General features: G+C 35.7%; 1 protein-coding gene across 3 annotated transcripts in view; it reads right to left on the minus strand.

The window, feature by feature from the left end:
* LOC138330222 (signal peptide, CUB and EGF-like domain-containing protein 1) overlaps window positions 1–21,728 on the minus strand; it is a 97,445-nt gene that overhangs the window by 35,763 nt on the left and 39,954 nt on the right. Inside the window, exon 1 of one of the 3 annotated variants that reach the window (XM_069277683.1) lies at window positions 16,004–16,811. The exons of the other annotated variants lie outside the window; for them this stretch is intronic. Coding sequence (XP_069133784.1) covers window positions 16,004–16,118 — 115 coding nt within the window. The 5' untranslated portion in view covers window positions 16,119–16,811. Of the gene's footprint in view, window positions 1–16,003; window positions 16,812–21,728 lie in introns of those variants that run through there. 3 annotated transcript variants of the gene reach the window in all.

The raw sequence follows: 21,728 nt of genomic DNA on the forward strand, positions 1-21,728 counted from the left end.
AACAACTTATATCTGGCATGTCCTTAAATGATCATGGCTGTTAAAAGATAAGCCATGAAATCAATCAACACCAAAACAAATTGTTTTAGACCTCTTAGATAGAGATATCGAATGAACAACAGGATAGCGCTAGTTGTAAGTGTAATTATTTCCCTTTCACATTCAACCCTCACACATTCAAATTCAAATTGCTTTAGATATTGCGAAAGAGTTAAAATTAGACAAGTCGAAATACAATTCATGTTGTTCTTTCACATCAAACCCAAACACATCTTCAAATTACATAAATATTGCCAAAGTGTTAAAATTAGACAAGTCAAAGCATTACTCATGTCGTTTTTAATATTTTGAACATTAAATTTGATGTTCTGTATCACATTCAAAGTAATTTGTTTTATTCTCATTTTCCACTTAACATGATATTTGATACTCTGCTCCTCTGTAGCATTTTAAAGGAATTTGTTACATACTCGTTAATGGATGTTATAACATCATAAACCTCATAACAAGTTTGTTTACATAGGTATAAAACACACACATTAACGTGATAATGGTGTAACATAAGAATGCCAAATATGCGACGTCGCTAATGCATCATGTCTAACCTGAATTTGCTGAAGATAAAAACGTATATTGTTTTAAGCTTGACTTCCGCCATAAAAAAAAACTTTTTTTTTCAACTTTACATTACGACAAGAACGTTTTATGTTATTTTGATATGTAAAAGTTAATGTAACTTTCATTTTTAATGTTTAATTGGTAATTACAAAAAATAATAACACCTTTCATCACGTTTCTTATTTGTTTATTTAGACTTTTTATTGTTAATTATCATGTATTATGCTAATTAAGAATACGGCGCCCAGTGACGGCATGAACCCCCAGCGAGAAGGAATGCATATAACAATTACAATCAGGCTTTATGTGACAAGCTAATAACCCTACAAATGTATATATTCTATTTGGTTTTGACCTTTACATAAATGTTATCTCGAAACATGGTACAAGCATGTGCTTACCGTCGCTAACTGAAGAACGCCTAGCGTGTTTATTGTTCTTCTTATGCTGTATGAGTGCTTCAGTGATGAGAGTGATGCTTGATCGAGTTTTTAAAGTCATATTAACAACCAGGGTCATTTAAGGACGTGCCAGGGTTTGTGGCGGAGGACACCCGGAGTACCTGGAGAACCCGGACACAAACCACCGACTAGTGCCAGTCAACCGAGTATTCAAACTTCAAACTCGCAGCCCAGGGATGACGGACATGTGGTAATATGTCGAGACATCCTCACAGTGGTCCCTATACTGATGTTCACAAAAACTTAACTGAAAGTCAATTAAACGTCCACCATCGAAAAAGTTAGGTGTGTTTATTTGTCTAAGTAATTAAGTAAATAATTGTGTATACCAATGAGACGTATATGCTTTAAAAAAAACACTAGAATAAGCAAATTGCATGTAATTTGCATAGAATATATATATTCAATATCGCAACGACATTTATGTTAGCGAAGATCTTGACAAAAAAAAAATAAAAAAAAATATATAAAAAACCACTATAACATTAAAATAAAAAATACACAACATTATAAACACGTGATGCTCCGAATGATAATCATAAACATCAAACGTTGATATATCGTCTGCGTGTTACAAATTCCCAAACCATGTATCTATTATAAATGATATCACATCACATGACTATTGTTTTCATAGCTTACATCATTTCAATTGCAGTACGGCGTCACGAAGTTGTATATGGCGGAATATCATGTCTTCAAATACTTTTTCACTGATATCTAAAGAAACTTTATCCGAAAAAATGATTGAAATATCAGTAACGTGTTAATATGCAAGATATTTCCCAGGAAAATGCTTACGTCATATCATTGTTTTTACGTATTCCCTGTCCAATTACTAAACCTGATATGAGTTGACGTGACGACTAATGAAGGGCTGTCTGTCGCTGTATAAACTGTCGGCCGGAAGATACTACACGTGTCCGCGTCATGTTATTGCAACCATGATAATTGTTCCCCGTCAATCATCCCAGGACCACCGTGCTGTGCCTGGGTTATGATTGATCTCTGTCTCGCGCAATGTCCTATCTAACAACCATTAGCCAAGTTAAGCGATATTTTATTAAAACAAAATATTTCCCTAAAATTTAAATAGAGCAAAGACGTGATCATGGTCACATGGACACAATTAATGGTATAATCTTTAAGGTAGTCTGTCCCCTTTATCAAGACTCACATGAAACAAACATTATCAATAAGTGTATGATTAACGATATAACATACAATAATACAGAGACAACGAAAATAGCAACGACATTGAACGTAACTAGAACTGTAAACTAATAGTAAAAAAAATATTGAACATATATTTATATACAAAATGTAAGTTAATAGTTATTTTTCATTACAATGACACAAATAACAAAATGTATAGTAATATGAAAATACGTACGGTCCTAACAGACAAAATTGTAAAAATATAACAAATGAGAATAAACCAACATGAGGCTTCAACAAAATTTGCCGTGCCATGACAGTTCTTTAGGTTGTTAATTTAGAAGAACAAGAAAACAAAACATAACATTAATTTAGGTCACCTGAGACAAGGCTTCAAGTAACCTTAATTGTTACTCGTCGTCGTTCATCGCGCGTTGTGCATACTTTAACAATTTTTATTGTTGTCTTCTCCAAAAATATTAAGCCAAAGTCGATGAAACTTTGTAGAAAATGTCCACCAGGTTATTAAACATCACTGATTATTAATTATATGGTCCCAACTCTTAATGATCTACCTCCCTTTAATCTCTTAACCCCTATTTAGTACTTATCGCGATGGTCTGAGGTAGGTCAATTTTTTTTCTCCTTTCTTTCCTTTCACAGTTAATATATAATCAATTATTATCATATTTATAAAAGGTGTATATATGTGTTTTTATTTTACAAAATATCGAATCCTGTTAATCTGAATTTATTTGGGGACAGTAGATTTTATGCACTCACTGCAAGCAATGGCTGACATCGAGAGGCTGATTGATCCACAAAGAGGACCAAATATTATCGTTTGGGTCTCTATGAATCTTGTTTCACATACATGCATATCATATCACCCCCGACTTCTGAAATATCAAATTACAGTATGTTACCGTGGCGCACTTACTGTTTCTTTTTCTTTAAAGATGAGCAGTCACAGAAAAGAATCGTTTTTTTATTTAAGGGTTCCAATAACTGTCTTTCTATGTGTGATATACATGTATGTAAAACATACATAGTCTCTCGTGGGCCGATCTCTATTTTTCATTATACATATATCATCAGACACACAGTTATAGCAGGTCCATTGGCACCAATATTTCATTATCACTGTTTGGTGGTTTTCATGGGCTAATCAACCTATCAGTTGTAAGTATCAGGTATCTGCCCAACATGAGACTCGAACGAGCGATCCTGAAGTGGAGAGTTTGTGGTAACATGTCGGGACATCTCAACTGGCGACTGGAAAAAGACTTACAACAGAGAACGCTCACAGTTTCGGAACTCTGTATTGTTTCAATATTTTTTATAGATCTTAACCGATACTATTTCGTTGTTATTGACGCCAACATGGGGACATATTCAATAATCAATCAAAATGAGTGATATTTATGAAGAACAGTAATTAACGTGAGGATTTCAACTCGCTGAAATCACACAAAAATGTTCTCCGATGCTTTTATCGTCAGCACAAACATCTGGAAATCCTCATCCTCAAGCATGGTGAGACATATCGGGAAATTTCCGGCTAATTTTAGACAGCTAATCAGAATTTTTCTGTTAAATGTATTTTTGAGTCTTTAGACGTACTGTACATGCTGCCTCGTTTGTCAATACTCGATGATATAGTTAAAGTGCAGGGGATCAATTCGAAAATATCTTACTTTTTCATTTAACTTAAACTGGTCACTGCTTCAATTGGCATCTGGAATATTTTATTAAAAAAAATTCTGGGGTTCAAATTTTGGTTCAAGAATAGCCATGACATAGAGCAATGCATTTAGGAAGATCAAACATAATACGGTCATCGAAAATATTCCTGGTAAATACAATTAAAGTAAATCATGCCTTTGAAAAAAGGACCACCTTTTTGATATGACTACTATATCTGGATCAGTTTCAATGCAATATTTAGTGTTTCCTCTCCACTTGACAAAAATGAGCTTTTTGCTTTGTCCCTTATGTGGTCTTTGTAGACCGGTTTGACCTACCCTGAACCGATAACTTTTATGATAAATACATTTGAAAGTAAAAAAAATAAATTATACAAAATGACTGATTAATACCATGTCGCATACCACTAGGCAAATTCAAAGCATGTTCCTATAGTGGATATCACAAACTTATCCTAGCAGCTAGGTCGCTAAACTATCTTAATTTCAGACTTATCTAATCAAAGATGAGGCTACAAAAAATTATGTCATACACCGTATAACCGGGTATTTTCGCGGGGATGTTATTTTCGCGATATCGCGGCACATTTTCTATGATCACCAAAAGATATTGATAAATGGTTGAATGATATCTACCTTCCAAATCAATATCGCTAACAAATGATATTTTCCTTTTCAGACCAAATCGCGAGAATTTTGCTACGCAAAAATAACCGGCTATATGGTATGTCAAACTTAAGTCTAAGATTATTTCATGATCCCGGAGCTGGGTCTTAATACGACTGGCTAATATATATACATGTATGAATGACCAGAAGTACTCAATAGATTCCATATCAACACTATTACTTTTTTTCATATCATTGATAAACTGCTTTGTATGATGTCTGTTTTGGTAGGTGGGTCTTCTTTGACACTATTTCAAACTGAATTTATTATTTGTGCATTGTCCGCATTTAGTGCGAAAATGTCAAATGACAACATATGCTAGTTTTGATGGGCGATATGTTGATGAATTGTAGCAATTTAATACCGAGTTTAAATATAATGTTATAAATATCAACAAACGAGATCATTTTGAAGTCCTTTGAATCTTTGAATTCTTTTTTTTATTTTAAAATATGGATATAATTTAAAGCGCTTATCCCATTGAACATCTTTAAAAAATAAATTACAATTTTTTTTAAATGACAATATTTTGTAAACAACATTACATTCATGTTAAGATATGTGTTACTGTAACACAACCACTGGATGTTTCTAAATATAATGTTTCCATGTTAACTAATGTGTGTGTAGATAATATCCTTCAACACTATTTTCATTTACTATTACGAGAAGCGAGTGTTAAGAAAAATGAACAGTATCAACTATGAGAACTTTATTCATATGATGTTAAAATGGGGATTAGAAAATGATTTCTATAGCGGTCGAATTTTGCATTGACTGAATTTGATTCTTATTATATTTTTCTTTTTTCTTTTTATTTCAAATATGCCTGCAGATCATATTGTAACACATAGAGTTTTGTATGACAATGTTAAAAACTTATATAAACCAGTTTGTTTTCTGAGAAATGAAACAATAACCACTACCTGTAGTGGTAAGTTAAATTTAAAATGAAATAAAGTAAATTATGTTTAGACTCTTTTGAATCCAAGGCTAGACTAGTCCATTATAATATATCAGGGGTGAAATACCTAAAAACGCCCCACTCCTCATCATGATAAACGATTTACAAAAGAATTTACATTTAAAGTTCTATTTCCAATTCTAGATTCATTTGGTAGTCCATCCTGTTCATAAAGACCACCTACGCTTCCAAGAAAAAACTTCTTTATCGCCAAGTGGTCTTTATGAACAAATCAAATTGTGATGAAATCGACCTATTGCTACTCTGAGAAAGTGGTCTTTATACAGAGATGATCGTTAAGGCAGATTTGAATGTATCATAGTTTTTCAGTTGGTAAGTAAATAAAATAGCAATCGTACCCCACTGTGTATCTTATGTAATAAATGACCTTTTAAGAACGGCATTACATGTGTGCAAGGTATTGCGGTGTGTATGGATGTCTTATGTTTTGGGAGGCTACAGTGTAATTATGTTGTGTCTCAATGTGGTAGTGGAACTCTTGCCCATTTATAGTGCTATCTCACTGAATCATGCTGCTGAAGACACCAAGCAACACAACCCACCAGGTAACATTATACCGACAAAGGGCAAACCAATCGTCCCATTGTCTTCAGAAATATATTGCAAACCGATTGTTTTTAATTATATAAAGAAGATCATGGTCTAGTATGTGTCATGCTGCTTTATATACACTGAATTGATTCGGGAAAAGGTGATATATGTTATATGCAAGTTTAGACGGAAATGTATCCAAAACTTCATCAAAAAATAATTTAAATCACAGTAAAAATGAAATTGAAGATCACCGCTTTTGCTACTTCATTTCAGCGTGTGTATTAAATCTATTGCGCAGATGTCAATAGCATGAGATTTGGTGATATTGCCAACATGCATTTTTAGTTATTATTTGATATTGTAAAATACCAAAAAAAAAACTATGCATTATTGGAAACTTTTTTGTTCTTCTTGATTTGTCGGTACGAAAAATTGACATCACAAATAACTTCAACTGTAGATATTTGGAATACAATGTATGGCTTACATAGTATTGTTATAAGCATCGATGATATAGAGTAGCCCGCAAAGGATTGTTAAAATACAGCATAACATTAAAATATAATGTTTCAATGTTGGTGAGAGAGGTCATATGAGGTCATATGCAAAGCGCTAAAATGCCAAATAGACATGTGGAACTTGGATACTAGAGTACCACTCCATAGACAAGACCTTGGATACTAGAGTACCACTCCATAGACAAGACCTTGGATACTAGAGTACCACTCCATAGACAAGACCTTGGATACTAGAGTACCACTCCATAGACAAGACCTTGGATACTAGAGTACCACTCCATAGACAAGAACTTGGGTACTAGAGTACCACTCCATAGACAAGCCCTTGGATACTAGAGTACCACTCCATAGACAAGACCTTGGAACTTCATTTGGTGAAAAATACAACACTAAACGACGGGTATGTTATTTATAGATTACTGTTCCGTACGAAAATACATCATGGTTGTGTAAACGTTACTGTTACTTTAGTATGTCTCGTCTCAGAATATGATTTACATGACTTCGTCAAACTTCCTCACGCTGTCAAAAAGACTCATCTGCCTACAGACGTTAAGTACAAAGATTATGGGAAGACAAATCGGACGGACGAATGTAGAGTCAGTGTAAAACGTTAGCTTGATGAATATGGTACACCTACTTTTATATACACCTATATGTTCAGTAAGTTTCAAAGATAACATCTTCCTCATTGTTATCATATCAAAACATCTTTTATTCGATATATTCCTTCATAATGTTTTACAACTGTCTTTCATTAGATTGTATTGTCTTTAAATTGTACATTATTGCAGGATGTCTTGAAGCATGAAGCTGCAGACGAGAAATCCCGAGCCCTCCCTCCGAGCCCCTGGGGGAGAAACAGTGTTCGGCTAAGGCTTTAATCTTGTCTATGAATTATTCATTAGATAGACGGACCATGAGCACCATAACTATGTCTCGATCTCCGATCTCCCGCCACTGACGTAGGTTCTGAATCTCAAGTATAATAACCGTTAGTAATTTCACTTAAATCTTCCGTTGACAATATACTTCCCTCGTGGCCAGCAAAACTTTCTTGCTTTCCGTCCTGTCTGCGGAATAGGAATCCAGCTAAGCTTTGTCTCATTGGAGGAATTATAATCCAAATAGGCTGTCTGGCTGGCGAAATACTCCAAATAGGCTGTCGTACTGGCGAAATAAACTAAATAGGCTGTCTGACTGGCGAAATCATCTAAATGTACTGTCTGGCTGGCAAAATACTCCAAATAGGCTGTCGTACTGGCGAAATAAACTAAATATGCTGTCTGACTGGCGAAACCATCTAAATGTGCTGTCTGGCTGGCGAAATAATCCAAATAGGATAACCTGTCTGACTGGCGAAATAATCCAAAATAGGCTATCTGGCTGGCGAAATAATCCAAATAGCCTCTGTCTGGCTGGCGAAAAAATTAAAAACAGGCTGGCTGGCTGGCGAAAAAAACCAAATAGGCTGTCTGGCTGGCGAAATAATCCAAATAGGCTGTCTGACTGGCGAAATAATCCAAATAGGCTGTCTGACTGGCGAAATAATCCAAAATAGGCTATCTGGCTGGCGAAATAATTCAAATAGGCTGTCTGACTGGCGAAGTAATCTAAATAGCCTCTGTCTGGATGGCGTAATAATCCAAATAGGCTGTCTGATTGGCGAAATCGTCTAAATATGCTGTCTGGGTGGCGAAATAATCCTAGTTGGCTGTCTGGCTGGCGAAATAATCCAAAATAGGCTATCTGGCTGGCGAAATAATTCAAATAGGCTATCTGGCTGGCGAAATAATTCAAATAGGCTGTCTGACTGGCGAAATAATCTAAATAGCCTCTGTCTGGATGGCGTAATAATCCAAATAGGCTGTCTGATTGGCGAAATCGTCTAAATATGCTGTCTGGGTGGCGAAATAATCCTAGTTGGCTGTCTGGCTGGCGATATAATCCAAATAGGCTGTCTGACTGGCGAAATAATCCAAAATAGGCTATCTGGCTGGCGAAATAATTCAAATAGGCTGTCTGACTGGCGAAATATTCTAAATAGCCTTTGTCTGGCTGGAGAAATAATCCAAATAGGCTGTTTGACTGACGAAATAATTCTAACAGGCTGTCTGTCTGACGAAATAATCCAAGTAGGCTGTCTGGCTGGCGATATAATCCAAAAAGGCTGGCTGGCTGGCGAAATAATCTAAATAGACTCTGTCTGGCTGGCGAAATAATTCAAATAGGCTGTCTGATTGACGAAATAATCCTAATACTGACTGACGAAATAATCCTAATAGCCTCTGGCTGGCTGGCGAAATAATCAAAAATGGCTGTCTGCCTGGCAAAATAATCCAAATAGGCTCTCTCTGACTCGCGGAATGTGTGGCTTTGTGTGGACGGAGGAAGTGTAATCCAAATAAGCTCTCCATGGCTTAAATCTACTATTTTTAAGTCGCCTACTGTCTCCTTGATATTAACTGAGTTCTTTAGTGATCTTAAATAACTCAAATGAGATTTAATAATATTGAAACTTCAATGTGTTCCTTTCATTTTTTCTTACTATTTAAATATCCGTGTAAATATGAATTGCAAAACATACTGATGATAATGACATATCTGGTGTGCGTTAATTGAACGCTAACGTTGATGTACTAGTTTTATCGTTCTTATATCAGACAATTTTTACCTTCACATTATTGGCAGTCTTGACTGTATTTCCGAAGATTATAAACATTGTTAATCTTGAATCGTGTAAACGGTCACAAGACAATTAAAATGAAATATAACACGGGTCATGTACAGATTTAGTAAGGGCTTAGTCTATTTTTAAGACCCGAGTGATGAAACATTTGAGGATGCTTGGTACGATTAGTCTCGGTGTTGATGCTGCTGGGGTGTTGCACTGCCATTGCATAGATTACGGAGCTTACAAAGAGAAGGATTTACAAAAACTGGATAGTTAATCCTCACAACAGACAGGGATTAAAACTGCTTATAATGTCAGAGATGCACTAATAGCTTGGTGATTATGTAATATTAATGGGTTTTAAGATCACCCTTTTTATCATAATTGAAACATGTATACTATAACGCAGTTAAACGTCTGATAAACAGTTTATATAAGTTGTATACAGTACGGTAGAATTATCATATATACAAATCAATCAATTCGACAATACTACCGTTTATTTTCAATAATTTAAAAAATTAGTTTATGTATATAATTAAGCCATATTCTGACTCATGTTAAGTCCTCATTCTGACTTATTAAAAAAACACTATATTACAATATTCACACTTCAGATTACTATCGACCTAATGTTATTTAAAGATATGCCACGTTGATAAGGTTTTGTTGTCTAAGACACCTAACAACACATCCCACCCGGTCACATTATAACTGCCATGGACAAACCAGTCGTTCCACTTCTTTTCTGATGAGTGCTAAGTAGGAGCAAATACTACTACTTTTATAGACTATGGTGTGTCTCGGCCAAAGCAACAAACTGCCGACGACACCATACAGCACATCCCAACCAGTCATACCATGATTGCAATAGACAAACTAGTCGTTCCACTCCCTTTTTGCTGAGTGCAAAATAGGAGCTAAAATACTAATTTTATACACTAAAGGAGACAGAACCGAACCATTTCTCAAAAATTTTGAAATTTTGTTTCCCTTGACATGGGTTTACTCGTGTCTTTCAGCTGACAAGTTGGTCTCATAAATGAAAGTAAAATAAGTATCCAGAAAGTTTTCTCTTAGTCCTTATATCTGAATTATTTCTATGATATTGTTTATAATTTGATTTTGTTTATATCAATTTTAAGTTTGATTTATAATAGCTGTCATTCTTTATTTCATTGAAATTAATGCGAAAATAAGGTATGTGTTCGTGTATTTCATCGTAACGTTTCCTGTCTATACCATACATCTAGACCTGTACAAAAAACAAAAGTACATGCTGACGATATGAAATAATGCGACATACTAACCCCATACTGAGCTGATAGCTAAGAATTCGGTTTGGAAGGGGAGAACTGTAGCATATCCCAATTATAAGATTTGCCTGATATTTACATTTTAGAATTAGGTCTTTTTGGGTTTGTTTTTTGTTTTTATTTTTTATTTTTTTATCGGGTTAATTTGGATTTTATTTATTTCACTTTGATATTGGTTATTCAATGAATGTTATTAATTGATACTAATTTGTCGACAATATATGGGTTTTTTTTCTTCTGTCAGCATAACACAGCAGAGTGGTTACATAGGGGACAGTGTAGAACATAACAATACAACATCCCTGTACATGGTACATACTGACCCTATCTTTTATATGTCGCTTTACGCTGCATTAACATTGCTTTCATGATTGACTTTAGCTCTTGGTATACGCATCATGCGGGTAGCAGTCAAACACAATCACACGTAATCTGCAGGTTGACACTTCACTGGAATTATTGCATAGTTTGCCGACGATTTGGACATCCGCACCCAACACACCTCACAAAACGTAAATATAACAACGGATCCCAACAAAAACCTACCCCAATATCAGCACAATGCATACCAGAAGTACGAATACCGAAAATTCCATAGAAATTCGTAAGTGTGGTCTCATAAAAACAGTTTCACATCCTCGCCAAATAATTGGAAATATTCTAGGCATGGAACAAATGATTTTCAAACAAATTCAAAGTAAACTTTGAACAAACGTGCGAAATAAAAAAAGACTATTCCAGCCACTGCTTGCAACTGTGAATTATATCAATCAAATTAAACAGAACAGTCAGCAAATATGCCAAAAAATAGATAATTGCAGTCACTGAATCAATGATTTCAGACATATCCAAACTAAATATTAAAAAGTTTTTGGCAAACCAAATGTGCAGAAAGTGCATCACTCACAGTTGACAATATACTGACAATGTATATTTACATTGCAATTTAGGTATTCAAATAATCAATTGACGATTTCTACTGTGATCAAATAAGCACATCGGGTTGATCATCAATTGATCACTGAAACGTCCTTTTTAGTAGGTGGATGTGGAGCAGTGATGTAAGCAGGTATGTTTGGCTAAGCGATCGGTTGTGAGTTCGAGGCCCGAATAGGGCACGAGTTATAAAATTGTCATGCTCTGTTACTCTGTTTGATATTATCTAGTTGCTAAAACACAATGCTATTTGTGAAGGTTTTGGTTTTATTAGTTTAACATCCTATTAACAACCGGGGTCATTTAAGGACGTGCCAGGTTTGTTGGTGGAGAAAAACAGGAGTACCCGGAAAAAACCACCAACCAGCGGTCAGTACCTAGCAAATACCCCACATGTGATTCGAACTCGCGAACCAGAGATAGAGACCTGGTGGTTACATGTCGAGACATATTAATCACTCTGCCATCGCGGCGCCTGGTGTAATACTGGTATATTACCATCATTTGCAAGTTTCACTACTGCTAATTTAGCATATTATGAATTTATTACAGCATTATGAAAATATTGACCTTTCTCAGGTTTAACAATAGAAATTGTTCAACCTGAGAAAGTTGATATTCCCCGATGCATATAATAAAAAACCTTACCATTTGAAAAAATTTTGAAGCAAGAAAAAACATTAAGAAAAATCATCCACATATGCTCATTAGGTATGTAAAGTACTTTTTCTTTGCATCTTCACAATATGATTTTCCAACATACAGCCTAAAATTTGATTACATAATGACATACTACATATACCACTATATACCTACTGACATACATATACCACTATATACCTACTGACATACCTATACCACTGATTACATACTGACATACCTATACCACTGATTACATACTGACATACCTATACCACTGATTACATACTGACATACCTATACCACTGATTACATACTGACATACCTATACCACTGATTACATAATGACATACATATACCACTGATTACCTACTGACATACCTATACCACTGATTACTATACATACCTATACCACTGATTACATACGGACATGACCTATACGTCTGATTACATAGTGACATACCTGTACCACTTATTACATACTGACATACATATACCACTGATTACATACCTATACCAATGATTACATGCCTATACCACTATACATACTGAATACCTATTATTACATACTGACATACCTATACCACTGATTACATACTGACATACCTATACCACTGATTACATACTGACATACCTATACCACTGATTACATACTGACATACACTATTACCACCTATTAACATACCTATATCACTGATTACATACTGACATACCTATACCACTGATTACATACCTATACCACTGATTACATACCTATGCCACTGATTACATACTAACATACCTATACCACTGATTACATACCTATACCACTGATTACATACTGACATACCTCTACCACTGATTACAAACCTATACCACTGATTACATAATGACATACCTATACCACTGATTACATACTGACATACCTATACCACTGATTACATACCTATACCACTCATTTCATACCTATGCCACTGAATACATACCTATACTACTGATTGCATACATATACCACTGATTGCATACCTATACCATTGATTACATAGTGACATACCTGTACCACTTATTACATACCTTTACCACTGATTACATACTGAATACCTATACCACTGATTACTATATACCACTGATTACTATACCACTATCATACCTATACCACTGATTACATACTGACATACCTATACCACTGATTACATACTGACATACCTATACCACTGATTACATACTGACATACCTATACCACTGATTACATACTGACATACCTATACCACTGATTACATACTGACATACCTATACCACTGATTACATAATGACATACATATACCACTGATTACATATATTGACATACCTATACCACTGATTACATACCTATACCACTGATTATATGACATTTACGACTGATTACAATACCACTGACATACATATACCACTGATTAAATACTGATTACATACTGATATACATACATATACCTACGATTACACACACTAACATACCTATATCACTGATCAAATACCTATATCACTGATTACATACCTATACAACTGATTAAATACTGACTTACCTATACCTTCGATTACACACTAACATAACTATATCACTGATCACATACCTATACAACTGATTACATACCTGTACCACTGATTGAAACCTATATCATTGATTACATTCCTATACCAATGATTACATATTTGTACCACTAATTGAAACCTATATCATTGAATACATACCTATACCACTAATTATATAATGACATACCTTTACCACCGATTAAATACTGACATACCTACACCTACGATTACATACTGACATACCTATATCACTAAATACATACCTATACCACTGATTATATAATGACATACCTTTACCACCGATTAGATACTGATTACATACCTGCACCGCTGATTACATACTGACATACCTATACCACTGATTACATACTGTCATACCTAAACCACTGATTACATACTGACATACCTACACCACTGATTACATACTGACATACATATACCACTGATTACATACCTATACCACTGATTAAATAATGTCATACCTAAACCACTGATTACATACTGACATACCTACACCACTGATTACATACTGACATACATATACCACTGATATCTACTACTACCAGACTACCACCACGATTAAATACTGACATACCTACACCACTGATTACATACTGACATACCTATACCACTGATTACATACTGACATACCTATACCACTGATTACATACTGACATACATATACCATTGATTATATACCTATATCACTGATTAAATACCTGTACCACTGATAACATACTGACATACATATAGCATTGATTACATACCTATACCACTGATTGTAACCTATATCACTAATTGTAACCTTTACCAGTGATTACATACTGCCATACCTATACCACTGATTACATATCTATACCACTGTTTACATACCTATACCACTGATTACATACTTAAACCACTGATTACATACCTATTCAACTGATTACATACTGACATACCTATACCATTGATTACATACTGACATACCTAAACCACTGATTACATACTGACATACCTATACCACTGATTACATACCTATACCACTCATTTCATACCTATACCACTGAATACATACCTATACTACTGATTGCATACCTATACCACTGATTGAATACCTATACCATTGATTACATACCTATACGTCTGATTACATAGTGACATACCTGTACCACTTATTACATACCTTTACCACTGATTACATACTGACATACACTACATACCACCTGATTACATACTGACATACCTATACCACTGATTACATACTGACATACCTATACCACTGATTACATACTGACATACCTATACACTATACCACTGATTACATATACTGACATACCTATACCACTGATTACATAATGACATACCTATATACCACTGATTACATAATGACATACATATACCATTGATTACATACCTATGCCACTGATTACATACCTATACCACTGATTAATACCTATACCACTGATTAATACCTATACCACTGATTACATACCTATACCACTGATTATATACCTATACTACCTATTACATACCTATGCCACTTATTACATACCTATACCACTGATTATATACTGACATACCTATACCAATGATTGCATACAGAGATCTTCACAACTGATAACATATTTAAACCACTGCTGTAACCTATACCACCGATTACATACTTATACCACTAATTACATACCCATACCACTGATTACATACTATATCACCGATTACATACCTATACCACTGTTTACATACTGACAAACCTATACTACCTATTACATACCTATACCACTTATTACATACCTATACCACTGATTACATACTATATCACCGATTACATACCTATACCACTGATTACATACCTATGCCAATATTACATACTGACATACATATACCATTGAAGGCAAAACCTTATAGACTATTGTAGGAAATAAAATTATACATTACCATTTGATTTATTTTTGAACTCCTCTACGTTTGTTTCAGTTTCAATCAATTATAAATATTTAATTAAACATTATGATGATTAATCCCATGCCTTTAAATTCCCTTTTGTAATTCGCCTTTTCACGATCAAGGCTAGCGTTACGATACAACAGAGAATTTAAGTCCTCTGTAACCAACGGTATAGTTTATTACCTGTGCTGTGTAGACTCTCCTATGCCTACAAGTGCATATCACATATCAGATTGCATCAGAGTTGAACAAGCACATTATATTCCAGCTCTCGTATACCCTGCACACGTTTGTATACATTAAGTGACCACTTACCTGAGCGATGCTTTTGTTTTTTCTTCTTCCTGCCGTCCACACCTGTGACAGTTAGAAGCATGATGATGACAAGCACACACCCCCAAATCAACAGGGCGTGTCGTGAGGGACACATATCCTGTACGGACCCTGTATGTCCAACTCAATCCTTACTTTTAACACTCATAGACAAAACACATATTTCACAGATATTGGTATCACTTATCCTACAAATATACATGATGAATCTCTTTCGTCTGTACGCATTGCACTGCCGAATTTCTCATCCCATAAATGTCAGAGCCAGAATCCTCAAAGGCGCCGTCAGTGAAACGATTGGTCCCGCTTATTGACTATTCCGCTTGTGTACAACTTGCAGTAGTCGGATGACAAGATTTTCTCGAAGTCGCGAGTCAGATAATCCGAACATTCTCCTTATAGCGTCCAAAACCGAACTCCTGTTAGGACTCTGATGGAACATAGAAAACACATGCTAACTTCAACAACTAAATCGTACAGCACGCTCAATACAACCCATCTTACTACCAAATCTAACTAGACACATCTCTGTCTTCATTGGTAGAAAATACCGTAGACAAATTCATCACTCTATAGGGTGGCTTCAAACCAGGTAAGCGATTTCTCTCTGGCTCTCATTTGTATTCTGTAGACCAAATTGAACAAATTACGTTTGTTTCGTTATTTTGTGGTATCTATAAGTAGCTCATCCTTTTAACAGTTGAATCAGCTGGCTGTACGCATAGTCTGTCGCAAAGTCGACAACAGGCTAGTTCGTTGATGCATGCCACAAAACAGTTAACTATGTGACAAGCTCCGGCCGTCAAGTATATAGGTTTAAGCGAGCGCACATAGACAGATTACGGAGTCCGATATGAAAAAATAACCCTTTGGGTGACTGCGGGACTATAAAATATGGTATTATTAGCTGATTGTGTTGGAGAGAGAGGGGGAATAGTTGGGGATATATATTTTTATATACCGTGTCTGGCTCAGCGTGACACGGGTATGTCAACCATTTACGCTGATTAATTCTTTGAACTTCAAGCGTTATTTAAATGCAAGTTTGATTGCTTTAACGTAAGATGGAATTAAGTAATGATGAAACGTTTGTGCATTTTCTTTTATCTGTAATAGGAGTTGAGAAAGGTTAAATCAATCTCGTAATGCTTGATGTTATTTTCGCCGTGGACACATAGGGTATGTATATGTATAGTTTAAAGCACGTGTGAAGCTGCGCGCGTGCTAACGATGGACACCGCGTGCGTTATAGTATGTTAAGTTGCTCGCGTATATTCCCATAAGTTTGACGTTGAGAAGACCAAAGGCTATTCACAAATTATAAAGTTAAATTATTCAGTATGTTCTATGATAAAAAGTAGAAGTCGTATTCCACAACGAAGGTTAATGAAATTCTATGGGAGTGTAACTGGACGCAGTGTACCAGTGTTTCTTATTGAAACACTCAGATCCTTTAAAAACCGACAGAGGCGGAAAATCTTGCAGCGAATTTCGAATAAGAACTTTTCATTATTTGGTAACGTAAAGTGCAGCATATTAAAAATCAAACAAAACATCATTAGATAGCCATGCATTTAGCAAAAAACTTTATTGAAATTGGCGGCATGTAAATTATTAAACCCAATAATGAATAGTTCTAGTATGCATGTCGATGAATAAAAAGGTGCATTCGTATACGTTCACAATTTCTACCGGTGTTTGATATACACAGAATAATTGTCTGGTTCCCTTCATGGTATATTGACACTAGGCTCTGCCTAAACGATTTTAGAATACCCTCTCAAATATGACGTCCAGGTGTGAACTTTATATTGGTTTCCATTCAATACTCTTACATATATATATGAAATGTAGGTGCAGATCGTGTTTGCAGTTCTCATCCATGTAATAAAATACAATTTTGTGCTCCCGTTTGAAAGGCGAAGGGATCTGTTTGAGCAAGCCGATATTCATTGAAAATTTCTTTCAAATAAAAATGATGGTAATATTGACATATAGTTATAAGCTATTGTTGATTTGAATTTCCGTTTTGTTAATTTTGATTGTCATTAATTACAATTCAGTCATAACATCAATTACGTTGAATACTCCTTCCAAATCAAATCTGCAAAACACCACCAACATTTGAATTATACTATACTAGTTTTTATAAGTAAAGCGGGGAAATGGAAATTTGTATAACCGTTTACTATGTGCTTGACATGTTTTATCATTATTTTCATACAAATAAATAGATAATAAGAAGCGAAACCGGATAACACACGTTACGTAAACAAATCTTAAATATTCAGTATTTTAAACTTTAGTAGTAGAATTATTTTCCATTGAAACGATAACAAAACAATATTTGGCTTCGGCGTTAGAACAAATGCGGGGTAGTTCGCTTTTTCTACCAGCATCTAGATCACAACAGCGTTTAAAACCATTACGTCATATTTACATTTCAGATAAGATGCCATTTGCGAGGACGATTCCTTGAATTTGGGTAGGAATACAAGTTAGTAAGGGAACCTTATAACCCATACGAGTCTACATTGAAAAGGTGACGCGGTTACTCTAGTGAGGTGTTTTATAGAAAATCTAAAAAAATTGCGATGTTTCACGGCAGTGTGAATAAGCGCGATACCAATGATAAATGTTATGGTCTTCCTGTATTATATCTAATTGTATAAAACCGCGATCAAAAGGCCGCGTTGACTTTCACAAATCCGTTCGAAAATCGACGAATCATTTAAAAATTTAAATTTACGGTCACAAGTGTCAGAGATAAGTATTTTGTCGTACCATAAAAAAAATCTTTGAAGCCGGGTGGAATGAGTCAGTTCACTTTACCATCAGAGGTACGACTTTGTGACTCTCTTGTTACTGACAATAGCGACTCGTCTGCTCGTCGATGTGGGTGTTTAAAACCTTGGGATATTCATATACTTTTTTATGATTTGTTAACGATATGAATAGCGCTTAATAACAGGAATGTCATTGACCAGAAAATGACATAAAATGCCTTACGTCAGAGAGATATAAATAGACTGTAAAGAAGGGAATCTATAAAATGACGTGCGAAAGTCACTGACACTGCGAGGTGTAGGAAAATGGCGTTTGCAGACGACACCAAACGGAAGTGACGTCAGTGCAAGCTTAGAAACTGTCCTCGAACTGAATTGGGAATGACTTTTCAATTTTGTTTTCGACAACATGACAAGAATATTTGTTTGGTGGGGGCAGAAGAGAGACTTGCATAAAAGGAAAGTCACATGCCAAAAATTTTCTTATTCAGAGTGTTTGATAAGAAACGAAAACAACTTGTGTTGGTTGAGTGCAAGCATTCTATGACAAATTAGTGTTACAGGTAGTGACATAATATGGAAAAGATATGACCAAAAAGTCTTGCAATGGGCAAGCGGATATAAATGATACCATTTTTTGCAAAATTTCAATAAGTGATTCAAAGATTAGCATTGTTAACGTCATTGGCCTCATGCATGCGTTTTCGTACACATATTCTCACGTCATTTCCTCGTTTGTTTATACGTTTAAATGGGATGAAACTTAAATCGTTTAAAAATCAATCGCCATTTTATTAACGAGGGCACTTTATACAAAATTGACATTCGGATCTGTCGATAATATAAAAAGTAGGTCCTTGCAGAGAAAAAAGATAGAAGGAATGCAAGTACACATGATTTAACATATGATAGGGGCAAGTGCATTCGGTCTGCATACAAATCCACAAAGCGCAAAAAAAGCGATCGTGTTATTTAGATCTGGAAAGTGTTTGAAACGACATGTGCTTTCCTATATTTATAACTGAACAGGATTCGATGAAGATTTTGGTTGTATTGTAACGTACCGGAAGCCAAGTCACCACCAGCCGTATCTCATGCTCAGCAATGTTTCAAACGTGCTAGTGATTACGATCACTCAATATTAATTCTGGGTCAATTAGCAATGAATTCCAAGCGTTTAAGGGCCCTGGGGGAGTAATAGGCTTCAACGGAGCAGGGTGTACATGGCTTGCTAATGAGAGAGGTTTTTCGTTCCAGCAGACTGTCCCGACAGTCTAAGAGGGTGCGTAAAACAGACAAATGAAAAAGTAATCAAAAACACCAGGAAGCCCTAAGTCCGCTGTTCATACTACGTGAGCAGCCGTTGAGACAAAATAGCTTATGGAGCAGCGAGCACTATCGGACATGGAGCGGCAGGGAAGTGTCTAAACCGTCGTGCGCACAGATCGACGTCACAAGGGAGCCATTCTACAAAAATATCACAAAACGAACACGTTACGCCACATCTGCTGTCTAAAATGAGTTGATGTATCCGTAACTTTTGTAACAGTTCATAGCCTATAGACGTAAACACGGCCTCATCAACGAAAGTCATTTGCAGTCGAAGTATTTGTCTTAAAAAACGAAAAGTATTTTTTAATTATTATTTGTTAAATCATCTATTGACCTGGTAATTTTAGGTATCATTGCTACAAACTAGTAATGGGAAATACAGGTTCCGCAACAAGTGACTGTTGTTTATCATGTTTATCAAACTCTCGTTTTTTTGTAAATTTAAAAACTAAATAACGAGAGTTCAGATCAATATGATACACAACAGCTAGTCACGCGTCGAGGAACTTATTTAACCCATGACTTTAACTCTATATTTTTACCGTGGTGACCATTTTCTCATCTCTATTCAGGGAAACTAACTGTCATAAAATGTTTAGTGATATCTTCCCGCCATAAAATATAGTCCCTAAACAAAGAGCCAATATTCTATTGTTTAATACTTTGAATAAGCAACTACCTGTTGTACAGTAAAAACAATGCTATTTTAAATAAAATGCGCTATGAAAAGTAGCCCGAAGTTGAGAGCCAATCGGAGACAAGAGGGTTAAATACTAGGTGACGCCATAGATGATTACACACTGGATTAGACGTGTATAAATAAATGATAACCAAATACAGTCCAACGACTCTTACGTCACAACAGTCCTCTAACAATAAGGTACCTACAGTCCACCAACACTAACGTCACTACACAGTCCACCAACACTAACGTCACTACAGTCCACCAACACTAACGTCACTACAGTCCACCAACACTAACGTCACTACAGTCCACCAACACTAACGTCACTACAGTCCACCAACACTAACGTCACTACAGTCCATCAACACTAACGTCACTACAGTCCACCAACACTAACGTCACTACAGTCCACCAACACTAACGTCACTACAGTCCACCAACACTAACGTCACTACAGTCCACCAACACTAACGTCACTACAGTCCACCAACACTAACGTCACTACAGTCCACCAACACTAACGTCACTACACAGTCCACCAACACTAACGTCACTACAGTCCACCAACACTAACGTCACTACACAGTCCACCAACACTAACGTCACTACAGTCCACCAACACTAACGTCACTACAGTCCACCAACACTAACGTCACTACAGTCCACCAACACTAACGTCACTACAGTCCACCAACACTAACGTCACTACACAGTCCACCAACACTAACGTCACTACACAGTCCACCAACACTAACGTCACTACAGTCCACCCACACTAACGTCACTACAGTCCACCAACACTAACGTCACTACAGTCCACCAACACTAACGTCACTACAGTCCACCAACACTAACGTCACTACAGTCCACCAACACTAACGTCACTACAGTCCACCAACACTAA

This window comes from Argopecten irradians, chromosome 8, assembly GCF_041381155.1.
Source record: "Argopecten irradians isolate NY chromosome 8, Ai_NY, whole genome shotgun sequence".
Lineage (NCBI taxonomy): Eukaryota > Metazoa > Mollusca > Bivalvia > Pectinida > Pectinidae > Argopecten > Argopecten irradians.